This window comes from Sesamum indicum, linkage group LG10 (genome assembly GCF_026168435.1).
Source record: "Sesamum indicum cultivar Baizhima isolate 11 linkage group LG10, ASM2616843v1, whole genome shotgun sequence".
NCBI classification, from domain to species: domain Eukaryota; kingdom Viridiplantae; phylum Streptophyta; class Magnoliopsida; order Lamiales; family Pedaliaceae; genus Sesamum; species Sesamum indicum.
The window spans coordinates 15,312,194-15,326,747 of NC_142666.1; the positions used below are offsets into that span (position 1 = coordinate 15,312,194).

Sequence of the window (14,554 nt, forward strand, 5' to 3'; positions counted from 1 at the left end):
TAGGCTTGCTATACTTAGTCACAATCTCCCCTCAGCTGTTAGTACACGGGGACTTTATGGACTATGAAGGATCCCTTGGTTTGAAGGGACTTCTGATGCTTGAATCATGTTGTACTATTATTTTTCATTAATGCAGTTTACCGTTACCGAAAAAAAACACAATGTTGTTTCACTACAAGAAATATGACATTTAACAATGACAAATTACAATGGTTAATCATAAATGATTCTAGCAAATAGTTACTGACTAAGACCACGCAACAGTTGTTGGCCTCAATTTTTGCGTAGATAGCTAAAAATTATGACAAATATTTTTTTTAATTATAACTCTTAGTTGTGGAAAATAAATTTTTTATGGAAATTTTTTTTTTTTTTATATTGATGTTATTTAATCGTAGTTAAGAATAATTATTTACAATTTTTAGCCATAACATAATACTGTAGCCAATTAAATTTTTTTTTTCTAGTGTTTGTAATCATGCAAGTTCAATTATTATGTGTGAATCAACAATTATATTACTTAGTGAAAGCATTATTAAATTAAACATTCAAATTTTCTACTAATATTTTTCAAAAAAGTAAATAAAAAATATACTAATCGAAGTAAAATTTTTATTTTTGTGAAAAACTATTTATTAACGACAAACAAGAGCAAATATAATATACTTTTAACACATTGCCAAAATAATCTTTAATTAAATTTATTTTAGAAGCGATATTTCCATAACCACTATCCAACTTAACTTTTATATGCTTTTCACATTTCTTACAAACACTAAACAAGTTTAATTCTGCTACAATTCTAATTTTTTCGACAAAAATCACTTTTGTAAAAGTAACAGTTCTTGTAAACACTCCATAAGTACAATAGCTAAATTCATCAAGAGAACGACACAAGCCTCTCTTGATATGATTGATTCCGTCTCTTCTACTTCTTCACCAAAACATATATAGCAACGCGTGAGCTGCGATAATCTGGGTGCCACTGGTCTTGATCAACACGGCCAACAATGAACTCTTTCATTGCAGCTTCCAGGAAGTATTCGAGAATGGCATCTGTGACAGGAATGATTGCATGAGGACATTTGAAGTGTTCGGGAATCATCAAATTACGAAAGTTTTAATACCATTTCGAAGCTCTCCAGCCAAAATGATAGTTGTTTGTTTCCCGCAGAGTCCTACTATAGTTTCCATCAAATCCAGTACCGCTCCTTCGCTATATACTACGTCCGAGCCAACCACTGTCATAATTTTTTTTTTTCCAGAATGAGAATTATTTAGACTAGCATGTTGTATTTTTTCATTCTAAAATCATTCAAAGAAACAAGTTTCAAGGCATCACAACCACACAAATTGATGCTCCATTACCAGACATGGAAATCATTATCTTACCAAAATCAGGTGAAAGATCAGTGAAATCTGTGTCCAGATCATCTCCCCATGTTAGTTCATTCACTGTTGCTGACCCGCGAACGTCTCCATAAAGATTAGTTTCGACATTTTTTTTTAATAGCTTCAGTCTATCAGGCAAGTCCGTCAGAATTACCTGAGCTCCCAATAAAGCAGCAATGCAACTGAAAGACACATATCTTAGGATTAAATTCAACTAAGAAAAATCCTAATCCCACACTGCTTGGACTTGGCTAATGTAAGAAACAGGTATTATAAAAACCAAAAATATAGATGAATACAATTTATACTAGTCTGAAGGAATCAAGCTGAGGCCAAGACAGTGTTTCATTGGTTTCTAATTCTTCAAACAATTTCTTTGAGCTTGTCTTTATTGTTATACTAACTGAGCTCAGACTACAAAGATACATCGAGCTCAAGAAACTTGGATTAAGTTTGGATGAAACACTCTTCTTTAGCAATATGAACCCAAAAAATACTCGAGTTCAGTTTGTTATGTTAACTAATAAGCTGGAACAAACTTTCAAGATTGTGCTCGAGCTGAATCCTCCTGAGTCGATTTGTTTGTTTTTCAGCAATTTGCCACCCCCAAAATCATATGCACTTAACTCTGTGTGATGATTATCAGGGTAAGTCAGCAGATGTAGTTCAGCAGTCCAACGCACTGGTTTTTGTTTCCCTACATGTAATTACTCAGAAGATGCAGCTTTTGGTGGTAGTAGATAAAAGGTTTGAGGAGCAGAATATCTATTCCACCAAGCATATTTTCGTTAATGATGCATAGCTAATGGGAAAACTTCAAGTATTATCTAATAGAGACCATTACTTCTCTACAAAACTGAACGAGAAAAATGAAAATTGAAATCCTGTGCAAGACATGAGCTTGCAGTCACCAATGGAGTTAAGGCAGATGATCCCATTCACATGAAAAGGTAGCCTTGCTTGACCATTTTCTTTGCCACACCCTATCAAGGCATTAATTTGAGCCACTTAGCACATGAATTTGATGCCACTAGTGGATTAGAGGTTTACATGAAAGAGAAGACTATGTCTCAAGGGATGTTCATGTTTCGGGAAAGAAGAGTAATAATGCAGAACCCATTTCTACTCAACATATTAATTAAAAACTCAAAATCACCATTTTACCATCAGAGTTCCTTTTGGCAATAGTCACGCTCACCTTTTTGGGAATCTCAAGCAGAAATGTGAATAAAGTGGATTGTATGGTTTTATGATTTGCCAGTGAACATGCTAAATTTCGGTTCAAGGACACAGAGTGCCAAGGTGGAGTACAACGAGGGTGCAAAGCATTTTAATCAAGATCAGCAAATGAATGGATAATTTTTTTGACATTTTTCAGTGCTGTACACTTGTATATTTCTGGCCTCACAATATTTAAAAAATACTATGCATGGGCAGAACAAGAAAATGATCAGAACAATATTCATGAATAAATCTTAGGACTATTCGTGAAATCTTACCCAACCAATCCACAGCCAGAGCCTAACTCGATAACATTTTTTCCTTGGAGGAAAATTTTTCCAGATTCCACAGAATGCTCTAAAAACTTCCCCAGAATAATGCCGCTGTCCCACATCACTGAACCAGTTACACCAGGAGTGCCCTGCAAATGAGAAGGGAATCATCACCAAACTATTTTACAAGGGAGTGATGAATCAAGAACAAAGCGAAATGTGCTTTCTGCTAATGCTGAAAGTTTTCAAGGTAATTTGGCATTATAGATATGTTAATTTTAATGAATAATCTAAAAACAAAAATGAAAAGATAAAGATAAGATATTTGCTCATTGGTCTAGTCCAAGGACAACAAGTCAATGGCAAAATCATGTTAGTCCCCCTATAATTTGAGGTTACAAAGTCCACCTATTTATATCATTGAATTACACAAGTGGAGAAATGGCAAAAGGAGGAAATTGCTCCAAAATACAACACTCAATTAGATACTGTTGTGATCTTGCACTTATCTAAAACGGATCATTCTTGATTCTTGACAAATTATCCACTTTAAATATACGGCATGCCAGAAAACTTAGTGTTCCTTCCATTCCAGCATTCTTAATTGTTTAAGTCACTTCAAAGTGTTAGGTTAATTACAAATGCATGTCAATTCTAACTTAAGCATGCAGAAACAGAAAACCAACAAATAAAACTGAACATATTTTATTTTCATTTAATTGAATTGCGAATAACAATGTAAGAAAAACTTTTACTAGCTGAATCGTTGTATAAGCCAGAATCCACAAGCCAAAGTTCCAAATCATATGCCCATAATGTATTTGGACTTTTACCTTACTTAGGCCCACCTTTTGGAATTATTAAACTACTCTAGCAGAGAAATAGAGTTTAAATATGAAATGAAATATGAAAATAATCAACTAATATCTTTCCATCTTACATAAATAGTGTATGACAAGCCGCACAGCAAACTGTTACCAGCTACAATCTCTACCAAACTGATTTAAATGAAGGGGTAATTAGAGGCATCTGTAGGTCTGTTATAGACTTATCTCCACAGTTTGGTTTTAGGCGTGAAAATTTCCTGTAATACAAAACTAACGGGTGTTGCCCAGTTCACCCCTATTCAATAAGAAGCTGGAGGACTTCAATATGTGACAGGATGGCATGTCAAACCCACAACTTGAATTTAGTGAAAGGTCATACAACTACTACTACTTCTATTAGTCCATATGTGTTATGATTGATCAACTTGCAAGTCTAATCCACATCTCCATTTTGAATTCAGGACATGCACATGACTTTTATACTATACGAGTATATGTAGAGTCTCAAATGTACAATGCAACTTCTGCCAGCAGAGACACAATGGAGCCGCAAGACCAGCAAGTCACACTTTATTACACTAACACTTGGAGAGGTTACATGTCTTTGGTTTTCAAGGTCAATTAAGCAAACTGAAGATTGAGACAACTATATGTATAAAATCCTTAACCTTTCAGCAACCTTACTTGATACTTCAAGAAGAAGTCTTCTAAAACTGTGACTACTCTAAATTCGGTGCTGCGGAAACCTTCTCAACCTGGAAAAACCATAGTACAAAACTGCAGCAAAAGTACTAACATCAATGTCTTCATGTACTGACACTCCAGCCTCAAATGGGTTCATAAACAAAATGAAACCAGCAACACATTCTTACAGTAAAACCCCACATGTCAATCTCCAGAGACGCGCACCCCCACACACCGAACAGACTGTAACATACAAGAATCACGCAGCATATCCTATTCTTAATAATTATTCTCTACAATTGGCACTTCAAACCAGAAAAAAATACCAACAAGAAGAAGAGGACGAACCAGAGAAGAAGGGGACTGGAGAATGGAGAGGGAGCGGCCACAAGCATCAATGTGGAGCTGAAGTGCTGATTGACTGACAAAAGCGTTGTGCTTAGAGAAAATCGGCTGCTGAATAGCCCAAAGAAGCATAATCTCCTCTTCACAATCACTTACTAATCCCACTTTGCCTCTGTATGACCCCAGGCCCGCCACCACGTTTTCCACCTCCTCGTCCGCCGCTGCTCCTTCCGCCATCACCGTTTTGCTACTCTCTAGATCTACCCATTTCTTGTTTATGTTGAAAACCCATAAACTTCTAAATCTTGCAAGATAAACCCCATGTTTAATCTGGGGGAGAAAAGGGTCATTTGGTTTTGTTTTATGAGTATTTTTGTTTAGAAATAATTATATTATCATTTTTTTAGAAAAATAGAAATAAATAAATCTACGTCGGACATAGAGTCTACATATAAATTTATTTTTAGAAATAATTTAAAATATTTTAAATAAATAGTGTAGATTTGATATTGAAGTTTAGAAGACAAAATCGATGTTTATTGTCAAATTATATTTCTCTTTTATATATTTATATATTATATGTAAATATGTACATTTATAAAAATCACTAAAAGAAGGCTTTCTTCCCCTATTTAAAGGGGTGGATGACATTACAGTAAGAAAAACCCTAATTTTTCAAGGCAAAAATAGTCCCCTTCCTCCTCTCATTCCTCAAACTTTGATTTGGGTATGATTGGTATAAGCGAATAAATTGGGAATGGGATGAATATTTCTATATTCATTCTAAACACATACTTAGTATAATTTATAAATAGTCATAAACATTTCTTGGGAATGCTAAGTCCACAAGTATAAGTTAGATATTTCTCTACTTACGCATGATTTTAGCGATTCCAATATATTAAGAATAGATTTTTTTTATATTATTAAAATAACTTTTGATAAAATTATAGTTGCAAGATTTATAGTCACAAAATCGTATATTATTTTAAATAACAATATGAAATACTTAAATATATATGTATATTGTTACCAAATTATAAAATATAAAATATAAATATTAAAATATTATATAACATCATATATTATTGTATTCTATATTTTCGACATGTAAGCTAAAGTATGTAAATAACAAGTATTTATTAAAAAATATTAAATATAAGAAAACATCCAATAGTATATATATTTTAAATTTATAATTAATTTAATATTTTGATACCCATAAAAATGGCTAGGCGGAAGAGGTTGAGCCCTTACTCGAATTGGGAGCATCTTGTGCCCAATTGAATGCAATGCCCATGGTGCTCCGAATTTCAGGCCAATAAGTCATTATGACCAATAGTTGGAAAGGACAAGGAGATGACGAATGCAGTAACGTCGTCAACAAACAAGTCTGAAGTTCGCGTTTGAAATTCGTGGACGGTTATAAGCAAAGAGGCAATAAAGCAGATGATGAACATCATAAATTTTCTCCAACTCTTCAAAATATAATAGTTTAAGCTTTCAAATCTTTATAGTTTTTAATTCTTAGTTTTATGGGGTTTTCCTAACGAGCCAAGTATTCTTTTATATGAGAAGTTAAAAAGTTGTTTCCTCCAACGGAGGAAATAACATATATATATATATATAATATTTCATATATTTCTTCAATAAAGTAAAAACTTCTATTCAACTTGTTCCACCAAATATTTTATTGAATTTCTGCATTTGAGTCCTTTTACGCCCTAAGATAGAAAATAAAATAGGACTGTGTTGCGTGCTGTTGAAAGAGCCAAGTACTTACGGACCATTTGTTATAGTAGTGTGGTTCAAAGAAGTCCGTAAAATTGAGAACTTGGGATACTCGGAGAGCAAGACGATCAAAATAAGGTATGAATTCATGGAAGTTTACTTTTATTTCAGGATGCATTTTGGCCAAACTAAGAGCATGAAAGTGGACTATAAAAGCTTTATCATCAAAAGGGTAAAATGGTCAGAGAGCAATAAACGTGCAGATTTTGATAGATACAAGGCATAAATTGCTACTCCTATTTATACGGTCCTTGTTTTACGAAATTACATTTAAGCATTATTTTAATCTTCTTTTAAATATACTTTATGTTTATTGCTGATTTATGAAATTGAACAAGCTCTTGTTCAATCTTCTTTATTTAAAGATGTCAACCCTTACTAGTTCAAAATGATGATATAACTGGTAATTAATTTACTCTTCTAAGCATATTCAGACACAGCAAGTGGTTACACATCCATTTCATTGTAAAGGGAGAATGAACTCAGCTGCACGGGTGGATTCTTGTACAGGTTTATATATTGTCAGGACACATTCTTTCAAACTTCATTAATTTTCCGCTGTTACAGGAGACATCATAGAAGTTGTTGGTTGACTTGTGCGTACTATATAAAAATCCATCCCGGCATATATATACTGAGCCAACTAGTTTCGATGTTTGTTAATTCTAGCCAGCAATCGATGAGTTCATCAACAGGTGAAATTACTGAGGAGGAAGCTGGCGTCTGTTCCTCTTTCAGGATCACAATCCCCGGTCAGGAAGGATCCTCTTTGGTTGTGTCCCGCAAAATGCACAGAGTGCCCCCACAAATGCGTCTGAACAACCGGACCTCAAACTTTTATGATCCCGTAATTGTTTCATACGGCCCTTACCATCATGGCATAGACCATCTCCGCCAGGCTGAGGACTTGAAGCGTCAAGCCCTGGACCTGCTCTTTCCAGAGACTGGCAAAAACAAAGCCTTCTTCATGGCATATATTCTGAGGCGGATTGATCGTATCCGGGATTGCTATGTGGGAGTCTCAGGTGATGTGTATGATGACACGGAATTGGCTGAAATGATGCTTGCCGATGCTTGTTTGATACTGTACATCAATGATGCCATGGATGGTAATGATGTATTCTTTGATATGGGTTATAGGTCTCTTGGATTTGCAGGTATGAGATTGGTTGTCCGTGATCTACATCTCCTCGAGAATCAGATACCTTATTGGATTATCCAATTCTTGGACAGCTTCAGACGTGGAAGATGCCCGGGTGTGCTTACATCTCCGCTGCCAGAACCCGTGCACCTTTTGGCGATCCGGCATCTAACCCTATTCAAAAGGAGACAGAATCATGAAGTTAGACAACCCAAACCCGAATTCATCCAACTCATCTCCTGGCTCAGATGGATATCAAGGAATCAGAAAGAAAGCACTACCGGCCACAATTTGGAAAACTTCAGCTGTCCGCGTCGTTGGGTGATGGATCTCAAGGCAAAGGGCATTCGCTTTGAGTCGAGTTCTGACTTGTTGACAGACATCAAATTCGAGTCGTACTGCTTTCATGGGAAGCTTCAGCTTCCCCAGTCGCCATATCACGGACCATTTCAAGTACTTCAATTCAAACATGATTGCGTTCGAAATGTCTCCAGGTGCTTACACTGAGTTTCCTGTGGCATCTTATGTTAACTTCATGAAATCGCTCATTGAAAGCCCCGACGACGTGAAGGAACTGCAAGAAAAGGGCATATTTAGGACCACATTCAGCAACGAGGAAGTTGTCCAAATGTTCAAAGAGATGGATACTTATGGACTGGAGAACAGAGATGCTTTTCTGGAGGTGAAGATGAGAATTGAGAAGCACTGCAGCAACAAGGCCAAGACGTGGGTGGCTGAGCTGCTTCATACTTATTTTCGGAGCCCTTGAACTGTTCTGTTTGCTGCCATTTTTGCGCTCGGTCTTGCTTCACTTCAAGGTTACTACGCAATCCGTCGAGCTAATAAATCATCGTCATAAGGGAAAAACTTGATCATCCTAGTGCCTGGATTTAATCTTTTAAAGTGGTCTAGGGGTGTTGTATGAAAATAAAGGGAGAATGTTGGAAACAATGTGAGTGTTTGGATTCTTTTTTCGGTGTTTTGCTAAGATAGAGACGAAAAAAGTAAAGATAAATAAATATGTGTTGGAGATAATGTATGCTTGTATTTGTTTTTAGAAATAATTTAAAGTAAGTGTTGTATATTTGATTATGTATTTTGAAAGACAAAAGACGTTGATTATTAAATCATGTCTCTTTTATATATATACAAGTGTTGTGTGTTTAATATTGTATTTTGGTATATAAAAATTAATGTTTATTGTCAAATCATGTTTCTTTTATATTATATTTCTATATATGTGTGTATGTATTTTATATATATACAAAACCCAAGACCAAAAAGTCACACAAATAAATTAAAAAAAGAAATAGGCAAAGATACAATATGTTTTGACCTATCTCAAACATAGTCGAAAGTAAAATAGAATATTGTATTTTTCTTTTTGGTAAATGTAACTTGCATTAAACAACAAGAAATACACCAATTTAATATAATCATGAATCATTCTCTAGTTTCACCATCGACAGGCCAAGGAATTCGCTATGAGCGATAAAGCACACATGAACTAACAGAGAAAGATAAAGCAGTACTAATAATCCGTTGTCGCACATCATCTATAATAATAACAGAGAGAGTACGTGCATCGCAGCGCACGCTTTCAAACGGACGACGATTGCGTTTATCCGAACGTGATAGATCATAGAAGCAAGTAATGCTCTGTAAGCTGCATTAATGATGTTGTTCCTTCTCCATCGCGATGAAGCCTAAGTAACATCTATAGTCCAAGAACGGTTTGGCCAAGGAACCCACACATAACGTCGAATCGCCTCCAAACAATGCCGGGAATAGCAGCATCAGAAGAACAGGTGGCTGTGCGTCTCCACATCATCATCAGCACACAAGATACAGGAGGTGCCCAAGTAAGATTGCCACGACTTGTCTAATATGGACAGTCTATCGAGGATGGCCAACCAAAACACTAAAGTGTTTGGGAATTTTGAAGGGCCCCAAGAGCAGTGAATACCAGCCTACTTTGAGCCCTGGTGATGATAGGAGGCGAAATATTGAAACTACAGTCGGTGGACCAGCCAGCATGCCACAGAATTTGATCCAAACCACCATGCACAACTGGTAGTTGATGTAGAATCTCCGAGTACCTCCTGAATGTAGTGATGTCCTGCCAGCACCTCCTGATTTTTTGTTTTAGATATGTTTCCAAATAAGTAGAGATAGATTTTTGTATGGTTGAATTTATTTTATTTTTTGAGGGATAAATTGCACTGGTCAAAATCATACGTTAGTGTTTCTTCTCGAGTCTGTAATATTATTATATAGGGTTAATTAAGATAAAAATATATGGCCTACAGTAGAAATGGCTATAAAAAAGGGATAATTACACTCTCATTTTCTAATCCTATAATATTATTTAAAATAAAAATCAATCAATGTTTCCATTTCTCTTCTACATGTCATGTGAGATGGACAAATTAATTTTCATCTAATTTGCCACATACATTTGCTTCTATAAATATCAATAGTTAATTACATTAACTTTTATTAATTACTCTTTCTCATCATTAAGTTTTTACTTTTTTTAGTCCATTTGTTTCTGTTAAATTCTTAATTATTTTTTAGTTACTTTTTATTTTTGAATCCTTACATGTCTTTTAAATTTTACAGCAGCTAATTTTAATAATTTAAGTAATTGTGAATTAATAAAAACCTTTCAGAATTTTTAAAATTAGATTTTATCCTCGTATCAATTAATATTTTTATTTATCTTCTGAGAAGTTCTTTTTTAAAAAAAGAAATACAATTATTTTCTTTCTATCCTTTTAGTTGTTTTTTTATCCTTTTTTAATTTTATTATATTTATGACTATTTTATCGTGTTTTATTATTATTTTTATATGTGTACATGCTTATAATTGGTTTTATTTAAGAAGTCCTATAACAAAAATTATAATGGTTAATATCAATTATAAGTAAAATATTATTCTTAAATTAATTGACAATTATTTATGCTATATTTGTGCTATATATATATATCTTTGTCTATTTTATTTATCTTTAAAGATTGTTTGGCTTATTGACTTATTGGGTAAATTTTATTCTTAATATATTAAATACATATTTAAATTAATGTGTTCAAAATTATTTTTGCAAGTCTACTTTTTGGTGAATAGCTTTTAAATCTAGAAAAAAATTTATATCCCACTTGAATTCTTGGTGGCATAATTTGTTGTACCATCTTAGTTTATTTTTTTATTGTAAATTGGATAAAGATTATTTTTTTAATACGTTTCTTAGAAAAATAATTCTTCTAATAATATAAATTAAAATTAATAAATATGACTCATTAAAATATTAATAATAATTGATATCAAATTAAGTTTAAATAATTTTAGTGGATTTAGATTTTTATAAAAATATCAGAAGAGATTTTTAAATTTATTTTTTGGTGTAATTTGAATAAGAGAACATTGTTTTTGTTCTAAGTTTTCTAATAAAAAATAAAGAATAATTTTTTGATAATAAAAGACAATTTTAATAATATAACTTAAATTAATTCTATGCAAAAAATTGTCACCATGCAAAACACAGGGCAAATGCTAGTATTTGGTACAATGACGCAGATTTTTTATGATTCAAAAAATTGGATAACACTTGTAAAATTTACTTCCGTCAAACAAATAGATTCATCTGTTGGTTAAAATTTTTAAATTTATTAATATTAACAAAAAAATTGAATAAAAATTAATAACTACCTTTAATTGATTTATTATTAATTTATTATAAATTTTTTTCCGACTCAATTATCGATAAAAATATACCTCTTCACATACATTAACATCAAATAACATATAGAGATAATTTGACAAAAAAAAATTTATTTAATATACAATAAATTAATAAAAGATAAATATAAACTTTTATCCCACTTTTTACTAATATAACAAATTCAATAAATTTTCATTAATCATAAGAGTTATTTGATAAGCAAATACAAACCTAAAGGATATAATTTTTCAAATCGCAAAATATCTTTATGTAGTTACACACAACATTAAAGGAAGATAGAGTAGCTATCCCCCTTAAAAAACGTGTATAGCAATTGGAAAGTGGATAACAGGCATTCATGCAGATCATGCCCAAACATAAAAGACAGCCCCAATAACATAGCAACTGTTGCAATTACCAAAATAATCCTATTAAACTACTCAAGCACACATAATTTAAAATGACAATGAGAAGCTTATGGAAACGCCCGATTATAAATATATCGAATTTTTAATTGGACTACAAATAAATGTTTAACGTTGAATGCATTCATTAGATGCTTGATGAAACTTAGTACATGCAGAACGACAAAATTTAAACCATCATCTTGCAAAACCAAATGCATCACCAAATCTTGAGGGGTTTCACTACAAACGAGTCTCTTTAAAATTCATCCAAAATAGTCTTCAAAACAAATGTTAAGAAAGCTCAAACAAAATCTCTTTCGACACACTACACTTTCTAAAGGCAAATTCCACCTCACAGGTCTTGCACGCTCAAACCTGCAAACAAAGTGAACAAACACAAGTCATCTTAGACTCTCTATACCTGCATAGCAAATAGACAAAGTGTAGCAAAAACATAAGAGCCAACCAAAAGCAGTATTTTGCCAATATCTAATTAATTGTTGGTAAAAACCAGAAATCTCTCAAGAACAAGACAAACTTCAACTTGATCTTTTTTTTCAGTTTTTCAACAAGAGGAAAACCTAACAAACTTCAAATATTGTTTAAACAAGGATCCTGAGATATTCAAGAATATATTTTACCAGGTAAGATATTCACTTTACTTGTCATGTTCTTTCTTGACAAAGTTTGGACAAATTGCAGAGTCTCTAAAATTAGAACTTTAAAATTGCTTCAAGCAGACAAGTTAATGGGATAATAGGTTCTAGCCAACGGACCTGGTGGAAGGGATTGCTTCAATTTGTCAGCCTTCTCCGGATCAAAGACACAGAGGGTGTACAGGTACTTTGAGCACCTAACCTTGAACTTCACCACATCTTTGCTCCTCTTGATCTTCACAGATCGTGCATCCTTCCTCCTAGCTGTGAGCAAAAAGTCCTTTATCTCATGAATCTGCTTCGGCTGGAGATGATAACATTATGAAAACAAAAGAGTCAGAAAACATGCAAAAACTTGTCGGACGGACATAATCTAAATCCTAGTTGGCATCTCCAGGATATCAACCAGAGCATAGCCTTTCAAAAACCATACAAATAATCAATAAGATGCTTTCAGATAACAAAATAACTCAGAAACCAGTCCCAGTATACAAATCCTAAACCAAAATGACAGTCTACATCCAAGTTCATGTTACCATGTGCTGCATTCTGTAGCATCCAGGCTAAACTAGTATAAAAATATGAACAGTTAAGAAGGCACAAATGAAGCATTACAATATTAAATTTCCATGGATATTTCGGGATCAATGTCTTTAGCTTTTGAAAAGAAAAATAAATAAATAAGGGGAACCGTGCCAAATACAGATATATACACAACATTGCAACAAATTCAAAGAAAACGCAAGCAACGCGAGATACAGAAAAAGCATGGCTATTTGGTATATCGCATATATACTTCAATTAAAAAATCACAGTTGAATTAATAAGAAAAAAGTTCTCATCTTTCTTTTGCTTCATTGCAAGAAAGAATCCTGCAAAATTTTGAATCCGAAAAACTAGATCCGCTTTTTCATGTTAAAGTGGCTAAATCACTCACTTCAGCCCCATTCAATTTTTCGTCTAAATCCAGCTCAACGCCCCTTTTTTCACATTAAAAAACAAAATTCATTGCAGCATTACACACAAATTATACCATCGACTCATTACTAAAGAAATAGACCACTCTACTTCACCAAATTCACCCTAAAATACGGAGAAATAAAACCTCGTCCCCAGCAACGAAAAATGCAAAACAATCTAGCGCAGAAAGATTACTAAACGGCACAAAATCAAGGTCAAATACCAAAAAAACACAAAAAGAAAAAGAAAAAAAAAACAGTTCATTTCGTACAACCGTAGCAAATTCGCAGACAGGTAAGAGTTTGGGTACCATTTTCGCAGACGAAGTATGGCAGAGGCGGATGCTGGCGAGGAAGAGTGCGGAAATTCCGAAACCCTAAGTCTGGGGCTTCGTCGATTAGTATGGAGTTTTTATATACTGCCCAATTTTTGTGAATAAAACCCTACTGGGCCTGTGGTTTTCCAAAGGCCCATTATGATTTAATTGTCATTCTTATGGGCTTTTCTTTTATTTAATCTCTTGTAAAATGCTGCACCTGATATTTTGATACAATTATTTTTAATTAAATGCATGATAAAAAAGTTTGGTATAAATTGGTAAGGTGTTTATTTATATATATTACCGAAATCAATAAATCTTTTCAAATGTTAAATTTAATGGATTAACATGCTTTTGATCGAAAAATTACCTATGAGTCAGTGTTTATAAATTTAATAGATAACAAAACTTTTCTCCCAAATCCCCCTCTGAGAAAATTTGTTTAACAATTTTCGGTAACTTAAGGGCAAATTATAATTTCAAGTTGGGATTTTGTTACAGCTTTATCGAAAATATCAAATATGTGAGGTAGTGATTGGTCGGAGAGCTATGATTCTGTCAGAGGAACTAGGAATAGTCCTCGTCGCACGGCTTCGAATGTCCGACAGTAGACTGAGTGTGCTTGTGTAGTGAACCTCTGGTCACTAAGACGTCTTGGACCAACGCAAACCCAAGTTGTTGATTTTGAGGTTGCTCTGGCGCAAATGTGTAATGTTCAATTTTCTTTAGAATTTAAATTTGTAAATTTCATCTTAGAGCATTATTTCCTTGTTCACTATTATGATATATTTGTCTACATTCAGGGTGATTACTGTGA

At 33.5% G+C, this 14,554-nt stretch overlaps 2 protein-coding genes and 1 pseudogene across 2 annotated transcripts; 1 reads left to right on the forward strand and 2 right to left on the reverse strand.

Annotated features, from left to right (window-relative positions):
- Window positions 1–718: 718 nt before the first annotated feature.
- Window positions 719–5,042, reverse strand: LOC105172009 (S-adenosyl-L-methionine-dependent methyltransferases superfamily protein). The gene is made up of 5 exons (XM_011093328.3): window positions 4,745–5,042; window positions 2,892–3,034; window positions 1,393–1,574; window positions 1,128–1,241; window positions 719–1,056 (listed from the first exon to the last, which is right to left on the reverse strand). Exons 1-5 carry the CDS (start codon window positions 4,976–4,978, stop codon window positions 929–931), a joined length of 801 nt encoding a protein of 266 aa, XP_011091630.2. The 5' UTR covers window positions 4,979–5,042; the 3' UTR covers window positions 719–928.
- Window positions 5,043–6,973: 1,931 nt separating this feature from the next.
- Window positions 6,974–8,642, forward strand: LOC105172008 (UPF0481 protein At3g47200-like; annotated as a pseudogene).
- Window positions 8,643–12,000: 3,358 nt separating this feature from the next.
- Window positions 12,001–13,869, reverse strand: LOC105172007 (Ribosomal L38e protein family). Its single transcript, XM_011093326.3, has 3 exons — window positions 13,729–13,869; window positions 12,579–12,762; window positions 12,001–12,177 (listed from the first exon to the last, which is right to left on the reverse strand). Exons 1-3 carry the CDS (start codon window positions 13,729–13,731, stop codon window positions 12,155–12,157), a joined length of 210 nt encoding a protein of 69 aa, XP_011091628.1. The 5' UTR covers window positions 13,732–13,869; the 3' UTR covers window positions 12,001–12,154.
- Between the last annotated feature and the right edge of the window lie 685 nt (window positions 13,870–14,554).